General features: G+C 43.2%; 1 protein-coding gene and 1 pseudogene across 1 annotated transcript; both read left to right on the top strand.

The window, feature by feature from the left end:
* Nucleotides 1–259: 259 nt before the first annotated feature.
* On the top strand, nucleotides 260–4,784 carry Gm6460 (predicted gene 6460). The gene is made up of 5 exons (NM_001037919.3): nucleotides 260–364; nucleotides 1,485–1,644; nucleotides 2,894–3,043; nucleotides 3,666–3,838; nucleotides 4,552–4,784. The coding sequence occupies exons 1-4, from the start codon at nucleotides 358–360 to the stop codon at nucleotides 3,820–3,822; spliced, it is 474 nt and encodes a 157-aa protein (NP_001033008.1). The 5' UTR covers nucleotides 260–357; the 3' UTR covers nucleotides 3,823–3,838; nucleotides 4,552–4,784.
* Gm8920 (predicted gene 8920) lies at nucleotides 9,828–10,876 on the top strand (annotated as a pseudogene).

Genomic DNA, 13,217 nt, shown 5'->3' on the forward strand with positions numbered 1-13,217 from the left:
AGTTCCCTCCTTTATAGAATAGAAATCAAGCCCTCTGACAAGTGTTCTGGTATTGAAACGCATGAACATGTGCAGGGAGTCAAAGGCTGTAGACCATGACATCAGCAATCTCTTCTTGGAAACTCTATTGTCTCCTGGAGAGTTCTTGGCATCTCCTGTGATGTCACCAGTGTTGTAGCAACAAGCTCATATAGGATTCTCACTCAGTGTCTAGCCACTAGGTTGGTGAACATGTTTGCTCGACTCTGCAATCTTTTTGGGAGAGCCAGTGTGGATGGGAGAGAGACCAGAGAGAGGAGGAAGGGTGCTGGCCTTCCATCTGAGAGTAATGAAGGACGAAGGAGGTGGACTTGGAGAATGTGGAGTAAGTCCTGGGAAGTGGATGTTGAGCTCCCTGGAAGGGGTGGCCTGAGATGGCCTTTCTAGTAATGGGGATCAGGAACTGGAGTCTCAGGGTAGCAAAGAATTTCCATAATTATCAAAATTCTTGAACATCAAGGATTTCAGAACATTACTTTCTCCATCCACTAAGCAGGAGCTGGCAAGGCCAAAACTGTTATGCTAAGAACTCTTAAGTATTTACATTCACTGAGTACTGTGTGTATTACATGGCGACACAATGAGGCCATCAGGAGTCACAGAGTGTCTAACCTATGCCCTTTTAGGGAAGGGCATGACTGTATTTCACTCTCAGGGCTCTTTAACTTCAGTGGCTATTTGGGAGTAGTATAATAGAGAGAATTGTGCTCCAGCCCATGACCTCATGTTCTCAGAATGACTCTGACATCCTGTCCATGACAGTTCCCACTTTACCTTTCTTAATCACCAGTTGTGAGTGGCAGGCATTTCTACACTGTAACCACAGACCTGTCAGAGTGGAGACACCCAGACAGAGAAGGGATCCTATTGCTACTTCTTGGGTGTTTGGTGTTTCAGTAGGGGCAATTGATAGTATTTTGACAATGTTCTCTCACTGTGTGACTTTTGAAGCCCAAGTCCTGGGCCTAGCATAACTGGGTAGGAGATCTGAGCATCTCCAAGCACTAAAGTACTTGTGATTTTACCATCTGACTTGTGAAACCACGGGACTGATGGCTCTGAAGCCAAATTGCACTCTGTTCAGTTGATAATCATCCTGAGTAAGCTGTCTCTCTGGTAATAATAAGCTTGTTTAGGGAGACATCTCTCTGGTAATAATAAGCTTGTTTAGGGAGACATCTCTCTGGTAATAATAAGCTTGTTTAGGGAGACATCTCTCTGGTAATAATAAGCATGTTTAGGGAGACAGAGGAAACACCTGGCTGTTTACATCTCCTGGTCTCTCTAGAGTACTGGTAGAACTGAGACCCACTGTGGAGGCATCTCAAGCTCAGAACAAACTCTTTCTGGTGTCAATAGTTTCCAGGCATTGTCTCTCTTTTGGTGGTCTGCCTACACTCTTTGAATTCTCACATGAAAGTATTTTTGTATTCTTCTACCTAAAGGGGCTCGAAGACACACATCATCCACTGCACCTGACCTAAGTAAGAAGGAGTTCAAAAAGGAAAAAGAGAGGCTGACCACAGAGCTGCACCTCCTCATTCAGCTGAGAAATGAGCAGAGAGATCACCTGATCGATTTCAAAGAGAGTTCCAATTACAATAGGTATGCACTGCTCCAAACCCTGTGGTGTCAGTCTGGGGTCTTCAATGTCAGCCTCATCATATCCTTTATAGGAGGTGGGTTCTATGAAGCTGTACCACCAGATTGTCCCTATGCCCAACCTCATGTCCATGAATGCTTCATAGCAGAGAGGCAGAACCTGAAGCTTGGTCAGGAGGGAGATGAGAAATGGACTCTTCTGATTCCTCCAATAGAAAAGAAGGACTTGTATTCTGAATGAAGAATTCAGGGATAGAGGCAGTGGAGAGTGAGCTCCCAGCATGCATTTGGAAAGCACTTGACAGGATGTGGCTTTGTAAGGTTCTAGGTAATTTGAGTGTATGCTGAGTGTTTATACTTGCCTGGCGGGTGCCTGAGTGCTTAGAAGCTCCTCGTAGTATCTAGAGGGGCCTGTTCCCACATTTTCCTTCTCATTGTATATCTAGAAGGCCTGAGGCTCATTCCTGTTCCTCTTTGTTGCCTTATAATGAAAGACAGTAATGCTGCATACATTTCTTTTGCATCGCATTGTGCTCTCTGTTTCTGTCTGTGTCTCTCATTCTGTTTCCTTTTCTCCTGTGTGTGTGTGTGTGTGTGTGTGTGTGTGTGTGTGAGTGTGTTCAAGTGTGTGAGACTGTGTGTGTGCACATGTACCTACATGTGCATGATTTTTGTAAGTTTAATTTTCCCCCCAAACTTGGGAAGCTATGGGGTCTGTGTTTTGGTGTGGGGATTCATCTTCACAACAATTTCAAGGTGATGTTAGTGCTAAAGTCTCAGAGCTCCCACTTTATTTAACAATGTTCTTTGCCTATGTGGTCACAGTTTTCCATGCACTTGTATCCCTTGGGCATGTTATAAAGCTGTGCTGATGTCTGATCACAACTCCAGGATTATGTGTAAGGTCTGTTTCTATGGTATAAGTTATTCAGGATTTACCACCCCAGTTGTGAAAACAGGAAAAATGTAATCACAGGTTTCTGGTGGGCAAAGACCTGGGGCCTAGGCTCTTGAGAACATAGCTGGTTAGACTGCTACATCCAACCCTACTGCATGAACACAGGGAGCCAGGGAACCCTCCATCTTGATGCTTAGCTTCTGCTGTCCTGGACCAGGATAACAAATATTCAAAGCTGAAGATCATCCCACTATATAGAATCCAGAATGTGCTTTCCATGGCTGGGGTAGTCCAGCACTCAGCCTGAGAAATGTGTTCCTAAAAGCCCATGTTCATGGAGTTCTGTCTTCCTAGGACCAAGCCCACCCAGAAGAAAAATCCATTCTATGAACAACTGAGATCAACGAAGAACCAGGTCCTGTCTTCTGTGCATAAGTTAGAGATGGGGATAATTGAGGCCCAAGAGAATATCCAGGAGCTCAATAAGTGGATAGACTACTTTACGTAAGTACCAGTTAGCAAGTCAACAGTGGAATGGCAATTTCTGCATTCCTTGGTTTCTGGACTGGAGAGTCCGCAGTTCTGCTTCTGCCCGTTCTGCCTTTAGCCATCAGTGTGCCTTGGGATAATAGACTCAGTTTTCATAAATCCATAAGACACTGTTACCCCTCCCAGCATTGTCCAGGCATCCTTAAAAGCCTCAGTAGAAGAGTGTTTGTGCATAGTTATTATGCATTACTGAGAGTCTGGTTATCAGGCAGTGTTTTAGAAAGCTGAGTGTGATATAACACAAGGATAGAATACCCTCCCTTTCGTTCTGCTGATCTACTCTGATGGTATTTGCACCCTACTAATTGATGTTGCCTTAATGCATTGGGCGGTCAATGATCTATGGAGATCCCTCTTTCTTTTGGAGAGACATGGACCCTTATTGGTGTTCCAACTGCAGCAATGATTTCTTCTTCTCTGAAATGGCTGTTTGCTGTTTGTGCAGCTGTCATGGATTTATTGAGATGGATTGTATTATGTCTTCATGGGAGCCTGGGTCCTGGTGGGGTTATTGAGCCTATACATAAGAATGAGAGGAGGAGGCTGCAGGATCTTACTATGCAGAGGTTTTTTCCAGAAACCTACATAGCCAGCTCTTGATGGAGAAGAATCTTAAGATGTCCATCACACAGAACCAGAAGAACAAGGAAGTACAGATTGATTGGGCTCTCATTGAGAAATATTTGGTTGCCTTGAACCTGAATGGACAAACAGGAGCAGACCAGCAACCATGAGACCCAACAACTTCAGGTAGGGACAAGCAGCTCACTCAAGCTAATACTGTCTGACACCATTTGCCCCATTGGATTCATCTTTGCTTTCCCCTACCACCTTTCTAATCCACACTCCCAAACAGTCACCCACCTCTTGGCATGTAGTTGTTCATTGCCCTTTTTATATACACATATTCTGGGAAGTTAGCCTCTTGTGAGAAACTAAATCATTGGCAAGTGGACCTTGCTGCTCTGCTTTAATCTGAAGTCTAGAAAGGGTGACAGATGAATAACATGCCACATTTCTGCATGTGTTCATGATAAGTGGGATGGTATGCAGAGCATTGAACAGCATCTAGGTCCTGGGACAGAGGTCACGCAAGGGTCATGTGACTAGAGGTGGGAAGAACCTTCCAGGGTTAAAATCAAAATGCACATATCAAATGAATGCTTCTCATGGTCATTAATCTAGGGGGCAGGTGGGCTTCTCCTTTCTTCTTGCAATCCAATGAGGTCTCTTCCTATTGCCCAATTCTTGGTTTGCAAGCATAGAAGTCTGAGTGACAGCTTGCCAGTCCATGTGTTTGTGAGTGTTGTTTGACATTTTGCCCTACATGTATATAACAGCAATGGTTTCAGTTAATAGATCATTGTTAACTGTCCTGTTGAGGTAGTGGGAGACAGCAGTCTGACAGATGACATTTAGGTCTCCACCAAGCCTGTGTCTTAAGAACTGCCTTCCTCTCCTAGGACTCAGCGACTCCAGCAAGAGCTGAAATGTCCACATCCCAGGAAGAGAGCCTCCTGCAGAATGAGTTTCCACCTCAGGAGCCCCCTGCTGAACTCCATCCCCAACATCCACAGTCTACCTTGAATGAATCTTCTTACACTCAGTACATTTACAAGGTGTGAATAGGAGGAAGCCAGTGAGCCAGCTGATTCAGGGTGTTGTTCCCTTTCCTGTTCTGGCAACACCACTTGAGAAACAACTGAGGTGACTGCCCCTCCAACAGCAGTCCAAGAGGAGATACAGGCTGTAGGTCTGTACTCCTTAACATGCAGTGAAAGGGTGCTGATGTTCAATCATTTTCTGTTCAAGTTTTGGTTAAAGTTTTGCTCTTTATTGTTTTATTTAGTTTTTAGGTTTTGCTGAAGTTATATGTTCTTATTTGGTTTTCATGGTTGAATTTTTCTTTTCATCTCTTTTTAGTATTGTACTTTTAAAGCCTGTTTATTAAACATTGTATTTCCAGTAAATAAAAGTTGATTTACAACTCTTGACTCTAAGACCATCTTCCTTATTCAGGTTTCCTCTCCACTCCTGTAAACCTAGAACCCACAGCCAGAGATGGATTTCTGTAAGTGTCAGGCAGCCTAGGCTACAGAGTGAAGTAAATGTCACCAAGGGGTATACAAGAAGATGGTCTCTTGTGGATAATGTGGCTTACCCCATGGAAACACACTTTATGATGCAATCAGTTCCATACTGTATCCATGCTGCTATGTATTCTCCTACACCTAAATTATAGCACTCTATAAAGCACATTCTTGACTGACACTGTGGACCAGATTTTGATTAATATACAGTCATTGCTCTAATGCTGCTGAGGAAATAAAAACATTCCCAAAGGAATAGGAAATAAATCAGGAAGGCCAGAGCCATGTACCTCAGTTTTGCCTGCAATACAGCATCAGTGACAACCACACAATAGAGATAATGGCTTTCTAAGTCAGGCTTTGAAATGTCATTTGGTAGATGATGTTGTTCTTGAACACACATTTCCTGTGGTTTTTTGGTTTGATTGTTTTGTTTTTGTGCTGTTTAGAGATATTGTTATTTATGTGAATGTTTGTTTTTCCTACTGTATGTCTGCAGCACTTCCTGAGTGTAGTAAACTCAGAGGCCAGAAGAAGGAATAATAACCCCTGTTTTACATGACTGTTAGGACCCATGTGGGTCTTTTGAGAGAGCAGTAGATTCCCTAACCTGTGAGGCATCCCCACACCTTCTGCAGGTACCAATTCTCCTTCTAGTGCATGTGCTATATTAGGTTGACTGGATCACCTCCAAGTAAGTGGAGAAATCTCAGGAGATGTGTAGGTGCAGGTGCTTGAGCTGTGCATGCTCATTCTCCTAGGCTGCCTGGCATGTATGCAGGGCTCTGTTGTTACCATTGCTCACTGTGTACTCAGGATCATACTCCAGCATCCCTTATTTTCAATTTTAGAGCAGATCTTTCACCTCTAATCTAGGATGACCATGTAGATTACACATATCCTTAAAATTCAGAATTGAGTCTGGCCTCCTGTAGGCTGTGTTGGGCTGATGAAACCTTCTTAGTAAGAACAAAAGTATCAACATGAGCAATGTGGGGAGGAAGCTCAAGAGCAGCCACTGTGAATGGAGCCTGCAGCTGTGGCCACATGTTTCTGGTAGAGAGCATGTCCGTGCAAGTGGGGAACCTAGGAGACACAGGTGCAGCTGACCTTTTCCCATAGCATATCTGGGAGTATATTGAGGAAGAGCTTCTTCCAGATGACTGCTGTCCAATTAATGGAATAGAAATAATTAATTGAGACTGGAGATTAGTCAGAGCATTATAGTGTGGAGGAAGTAATCTACAAATAGTATTGACACACCAGAACATTTAAAATCTCAGCAGAGTATCAGGATAGAGGCTTTGCCTACTCTCTACTTTAGGTCTTCTAATTTTCATGAAGTGACAGAAGTTCATCAGCAGTGTAGAAGCTAAAAGGGGGCCCTGGTGAAGAGAGAGAGGAAAGACCCAAAGCCCAACCAGAGTCCCTTCTATGCTCTGGTCAGGTGGACATGGGAGGGCTGCCAGCCTCTTTCCACTCAGCCCCAGGTGGCCATCCAAGCCTCTGACTAACTCTTTGTTGGGTTGTCAATGGGCAGCCCAACCTGGGAGCCCTGGGGCTACTCTCAAAAGCCCTGGGGTCATGGGAGAGAGGGATGAGGAAAGAGAGGTTCCCAGTCTATTGAGAGTGAGTGTAGCCTTGATGAACAGAGACAATCTATGATTTTAGAGCTTTATTATAGAAAGGCAAGAGAGAGAGATGGGGGAAGGCTAGAGAGAAAGAGAGAGTAAGAAGGAGAGTGAGATGAGAGGAGACAGGGGAGGAGAAGACAGAGGAGAAGAGAGAGTGAGAGCAAAAAGTAAGAGAGAGAGGTGGAGCCAAGCAGCCACCCTTATATTCATTCTTTACTGTTGCTAGGTAACTGGGGAGGAGTTTAGATTGAAGGTAAGAAGCTTGGAAAATTGCCTACTTTACTTCTAGCCATGCGTCCCATGTGGGTGCTGTGGGGGGTGGTAACTTAGGCAGGAGCCAGAGTTCCAGGAGCAAGAGGGCATGTCTACCATATCATGTAGGTGAATTATCACCCTTCAGACCACAGCTCAACTGGAGACCAGCCTGTCTGTGCATAGCCCAATGCCCCACTCAGCAGTACACTAGAACTGAGGTGAGACCAGTGAGAGAAAATTTAGACTACACTAGCATGTTACTATTGTATTTGTGGGGACTCCTTGAATACCTTAGAACCCTGAGGGGCCTGGGTCTTTCTAAGTCCACTCATGTATGGTGGTGTGTTTGGTAAATCCTACCAGATGCATACATCAACCTGGAATTTTTTTACTTTCACATGTGACATGACTCAATAATCCATGTCAGCCTTTAACAGAATAAACAGTCCTTAATGTACAGTGTAGACTGAGTCTCCTTATTTTCTCTCCCAGATAGCTAAACATTCCCAGTCTTGAAATCATTTTGGAAGCCATTTTCATGAACCAGTCATGAGATGGCCACATTGTAGGTTGAGTGTCTTCATAAAGCCTGCCCTGTAATTGTTGCAGAAGATGAGTTGGGTTCCAGCCCTGGGATGTAATACAGTTGTAAAGTATTTGCCAGCATTCACAATGTAGTAGTTTCATCTCTAGTCTGGGGGCTATAGCAGAAGAAAAATAAAATAACGAGCAGTATTGCATTTGAGTTGTAACATACAATGAAAAGAAAGTCTCTAGAGGGGCTGCAAGTCACTCTAACATCCAAGCTACCCACCCCCAGCTTCCTCCAGGGATTCCATTTGTACTGTCTTTTTGTTAATTTACACATTATTCTAAGGTTGCAAAGAATGTTCACAATTTCAATAAACGACACACACACACACACACACACACACACACACACACACACATACACTCACAAACACAAACATCACATAGAACATAAATATAGATAAAACTCATGAAATGTTTTGGTTGAGATGATCAGCTAATGAGATGCATCAACTGGTATTCATCCTTGGTATCAATCCTAGAAACACAGGTTCCTTCTTAGCAAATAAAAGAGTAGAAGGAACAGATCTTCCACAAGTTCTTTCTACCTGTCTGTCACTTTGTCTCTCTGTGTCTGTCGGTCTCTGTGTCTCTCTCTCTCTCTTCCTCTCTCTCTCTCTCTCTCTGTATGTGTGTGTGTGTGTGTGTGTGTGTGTGTGTGTGCATTCATGAACGCATTATAATATTTTCCAATATGACTGGAAAGACTGAAGTGAAAAATATAGTGGAGGTGTATACTGACTTTGGTTAATGTGTCATGGCACCTTGCAGGCAACACTGACAAAGTGGGCTAATTCAATACACCCTTAAACCTGGCTATGCAGGGTTTGCAGTGAGGCTGTCATGTGCATCACCCACCACAGAGAACAGCAAGAGCTTTGTTTATTACATGCTTCAGTTCCCAAGGTGAGGCAAAGTCTCATCCCATTGAGAGTTTGGTAGGACTGGATGGCAGGAAATAAAACAGAAATCAAATCAATCAATGAGAAACAAAGAGGATATTTAAAAGAGTCAAGGAATCCAAGAGCTGGCTCTTTGAGAAAATCAACAAGATAGACAACCCCTTTCCCAAATGAACTAAAAGGCAAAGAGACAATACCCAAATTACCAAAATCAGAAATGAAAAGAGGGACATAACAATGAACACTGAGGAACTTCAAAAAATCATTAGGTCTGGCTTCAAAAGCCTATACTCTAAAATACTGAAAAGAAATCAATATGAAATTGTTGAAATTCTAGATAGACACCAATTACCAACGGTTAATCTAGATCTAGAAAAGTAACTAAATGATTCTATATTCCCTAAGAGAAAAGAAAAAGTCATCAAAAGTCATTCACTGCCCCCCCCCAAAAAAAAAAAACAAAGCCAGGGCCACATGCTTTTAGTGCAGAATTCTCCAAGACTTTTAATGAAGACCTAATACCAATAGTCCTCTAAATACTCAACTAAATAGAAACAGAATGATCATGGCCAAACTCCTTCCCTGAGGCCACAAGCAACCTGGTAATTAAATCACACAAACACACAACATGGAAAGGGAATCAGATAAGAAGTTCCATCATGAACATTCAAAAATCAAACACAGAATCCAAGAACACATCAAAGACACGATCTAGGATGTTCAAGTAGGCTTCATTTCAGGGATTTAGGTGTTGATAGATAGCAAAGCCCATCAACTCAATCCACCAAATAAGAAAAAATAAATAAAATAAAAATAAGTAAGAAAATTATCATCTTTTGGATGCTGAAAAACCCTACACAACTTCTTGTTAAAAGTCCTCCAGAATAGAAGGATACAAGATACATCCTAAACATAATAAAAGCAATAAATAACCCAAAATGTACTGCATTCTTCACAGAGTGCTCCAACAGAACATAGCTATGGGCTCTCTTCTGCCCCAGCACATAAAGCCAGCTCAAACAGTGCTGCAGACACACGTGATCCTTGGACTCCTGGGCAATCCTAATTGCCTCCTGCAGGGCGAGCTCTGCCTGTTGATGGTGACAGAAGAGGCAGTGCAGGGCAGCCAGGTTGAAAGCAGCATATCTCAGGCTCCCGCCATAACCTTCTTCCCCATTACTTTTTCCCTCTGCACCACTGAGAATCATGTGGTCAAAATAATGCAGGAGGCTGTGCTTTGAGCTGAAAACGATTTGAACACGGAGGTTTTGCTGGGAAAAAGGCCAACAGACTGATGAATGCCCTAAAGGACTCTGACCTCCTGCACTGGAAACACAGCTTGTAGGAACTTATCGATATCCGCATTGCACAGAAAACGGCCATCTGGAGGCTGTAAGGCCGCAGCACCATGGCACTGCATCAAGCCTGGAGTTGCTGAATGCGGGCGTGCATCAGAACAATACTGAGTCCTTTGCCTTCGCTCTCTGCCATCTTGCAGAGTTCCATGCAAAACAGAGCTGTTTCGTGGCTGCTGGTGAAGTATTAAAGCACTTGAAAGACCGATTTCCACCCAACAGTCAGCACGCCCAGAAATGGATGCTGTGGGATCAAAAATACAGTTTGACAGAGCACTGAATGAAGGCAAATTCATTGGGCTGATTCACTTGTTACAGGAATCACAGCGATTAATGGCATAGAAGGTGTATACAGGAAAGCAGTCGTACTGCAAGCTCAGAACCAAATGACAGAGGCACACAAGCTTCTGCAGAAGTTGCTGACGTGCTGTCAGAAGTTAAAGAATATAGAAATAGTCATCAGCGTCCTCCTGTCAGTGACAGAGCTGTACTGGCGCTCTTTCGTCCCCTCTCTGGCCACTTCCAAAGAATACCGATTACAGTACTTGGCCTTCGAAACTGTGCTCAACTTGGCTTATGCCCAGCTCATCCTTAGAATCCCGGAACAGGCCTTAACCCTTCTTCACATGGCTATCGAGCCCATCCCAGCTGACGGGGCTATCCTGGACAAAGGTTGTGCATGTTCTTAGTGTCCAAGTGCCAAGAGGCTTCGGCAGCATCCTATGACCCAGTGAAGAGAGCGGAAGGTCTGGAAGCGGCCATTCAGAAACTCAGTGAAGCCAAGAACTACTTTGCAAAAGTCGAAGTCGACTGCAGAGAGCGCATCAGGGATGCTGCTTAATTCCAGGCCAGGCTGTACCACGCTCTTGGCAAGACCCAGGAGAGGAACCATTGTGCCATGATCTTCCAGCAGCTGCACCAGGAGTTGCCCGCCCATGGGGTGCCCTTGATTAACCAACTCTAGACAGGACTCTCTGTTTGATGTTGTATATTTAGGGACTGGGTCATTACATGCTATCTTGTCCATAAACTGTTCTGATAAAAAAATAATAAAAAAATGTTTAAAATTTTAAAAAGCAATAAATAACAAACCAATAGACAGCATCAAATTAATAAGCAATAGGACACCTAAAGGGGATCAGGGGGATGCAAATGGGAAAGAAGAAGTCAAAGGACAGCTATGTGCACATGATATGATAGTATATGTAAGTGATGCCAGAGGGTCTACTCTGCTGGTCTCTTCGTAACCACTGCAAATTTCTAAGCTCCTGCTATGCAGTATCAATTGTTCCAGTATCCCCCTCTACTCTTGACTGTAAAAGCAGAGCCAAGTGGCTGAGGCTGCCAAGTTCTGCTTCTTGCTGGGGCTGGAAAATGCCCCCTTGTTCTATTACATCATCACCAAATCTCCATTTTTAATGATTTCACTCACTGCCTAAGCTTGGTGGTCCTGGAACTTGCTCTGTCTACTGACCTTGAACTCAGAGATCTTCAGGGCTCTGTCTTCTGAATGCTGGGATAAATGGCATGGTCTACCATACCCGGCTCTAAGCTTTCTCTACCTGCAACTCTCTCTGTTCTAGATTGGTCTTGAATTTGGAGATCTCCTTAAGCATCTCATGGCCATGGTTCTTCAAGATATAAATCAAAAGCCAGTGCATTCAGCCTCAAGATCTGGATAACAAGAGGACCCTCCATTTCCAGATAGTAGTTCATTCCACATTAAAAGTACAAATAAAAGTACAAATAAAAACTATAACCAGGTAATAATGCTGAATATCACATAGCTATTGCTAGTTTATGTGCAATAACAATGAGATTAGCTAGTTGGAATCTTACCCTGAGATCATCACTCCCTTAAGCTGCTTATCTCCTTCCACACAGGATCCAGCTCCATTTCACTTCTTAGTGCTCCTTTAAGTCTTGCCCCTCATATTTTGTATTTTTCCTTTATGAGCTTGGTAAACTTCATCAAAACACTTTCATGAGAGTGAACCAGAGAACAAAGTCTATGCTGAGCTCTTGTTAGACTTCAGTTGTCATGCAATTTTTCTGACTCTCTTCATGCTAGACTGTGCCTCCTAAGTCTCTTCATATAATGGCAAAAGCAGCCAGATTCTTCACCAAAATACCACTCAAACAGTTTCTAGGCCACATACTGATATCTTCCTACTATAAAACCTTTTGCATCACTTTAAGTCACCCTCAGTACCAATTTCTTCCATATTTCTTGTAGGATGGGCCAAAGGCACCCCTTAATGCATTGCACCACTTTCTAAATCAAAAGTCCCCAAATCCACATTCCTCCAAACAAACACATGGTCAGGCCTATTATGTCAATATCTCACTCCTGTTGGCAAAGTCTGACTTAGGGTTTCTATTGTTCTACAGAGACAGCATGACCAAAGCAACTTTAATAAAAAAAAAAAAAAAAAACAAAAACAACAAAAAAAAAAAACTTTGAATTGGGGCTGGCTTATTGGTTCATAGGTCTAGATAGTCATAGCATTTGAAGAGGTAAGAATGTATATCATCTTCTGAGTTCAAACAGGAGAAGCTTTTGTCATTGGTAGCCAGGAGAAGGGTCTCAATTCCCACCCCCACAGTAACACATTTTTTTCAGCAAAGCCAAATCTACTTCAGCATGGCCTCACCTCTTAATAGTGATATTCTCTGAGACAAGCATATTGAAACAACCATCCCACTGTCTCAGTTAGGCTTTTGCTGCTGTGAACAGACACCATGACCAAGGCAAATCTTATAAATGACAATGTGTAATTGGAGCTACTTACAGCTTCAGAAGTACAGTCCAGTATCATCAAGGCTGCAACATGTCACCATCCAGGCAGGCATGGTGTAGGAGGACCTGAGAGGTCTGCCTCTTAATCTGAAGGCTGCTAGCAGAATCAAAGCCTCCAGGGAGCTAGAGCTAGGATATTAAAGCTACCACCCACAGTGATACACCTATTCCAACAAGGCCACATGTCCAAATAGCACCACTCCCTGGGATGAGTATTTATAAACCATTTCATTCTACTCCCTAACCTCCATAGGCTTGTCCTAACACATAAATCTGTGGGGGCTGTATTTAGCCTTAGCAAAATAAAAACATACATTTAGTCCAACTTCTAAATTCCCATAGTCTGTATTATTGTCCATGTTAAAAGGCCAATGTTCAAACTCTCTACTGAGATTCATCCAATCACTTAACTGGAATCCTCAAAGCATGACAGCAAATGAGCTGGGCAAATTACAAACATCTCCTTGTCTTATATCAAAGTGGTCTTCAAATCTCCAAAGCC

The sequence above is a fragment of the Mus musculus genome, chromosome 5, assembly GCF_000001635.26.
Source record: "Mus musculus strain C57BL/6J chromosome 5, GRCm38.p6 C57BL/6J".
NCBI classification, from domain to species: Eukaryota; Metazoa; Chordata; class Mammalia; order Rodentia; family Muridae; genus Mus; species Mus musculus.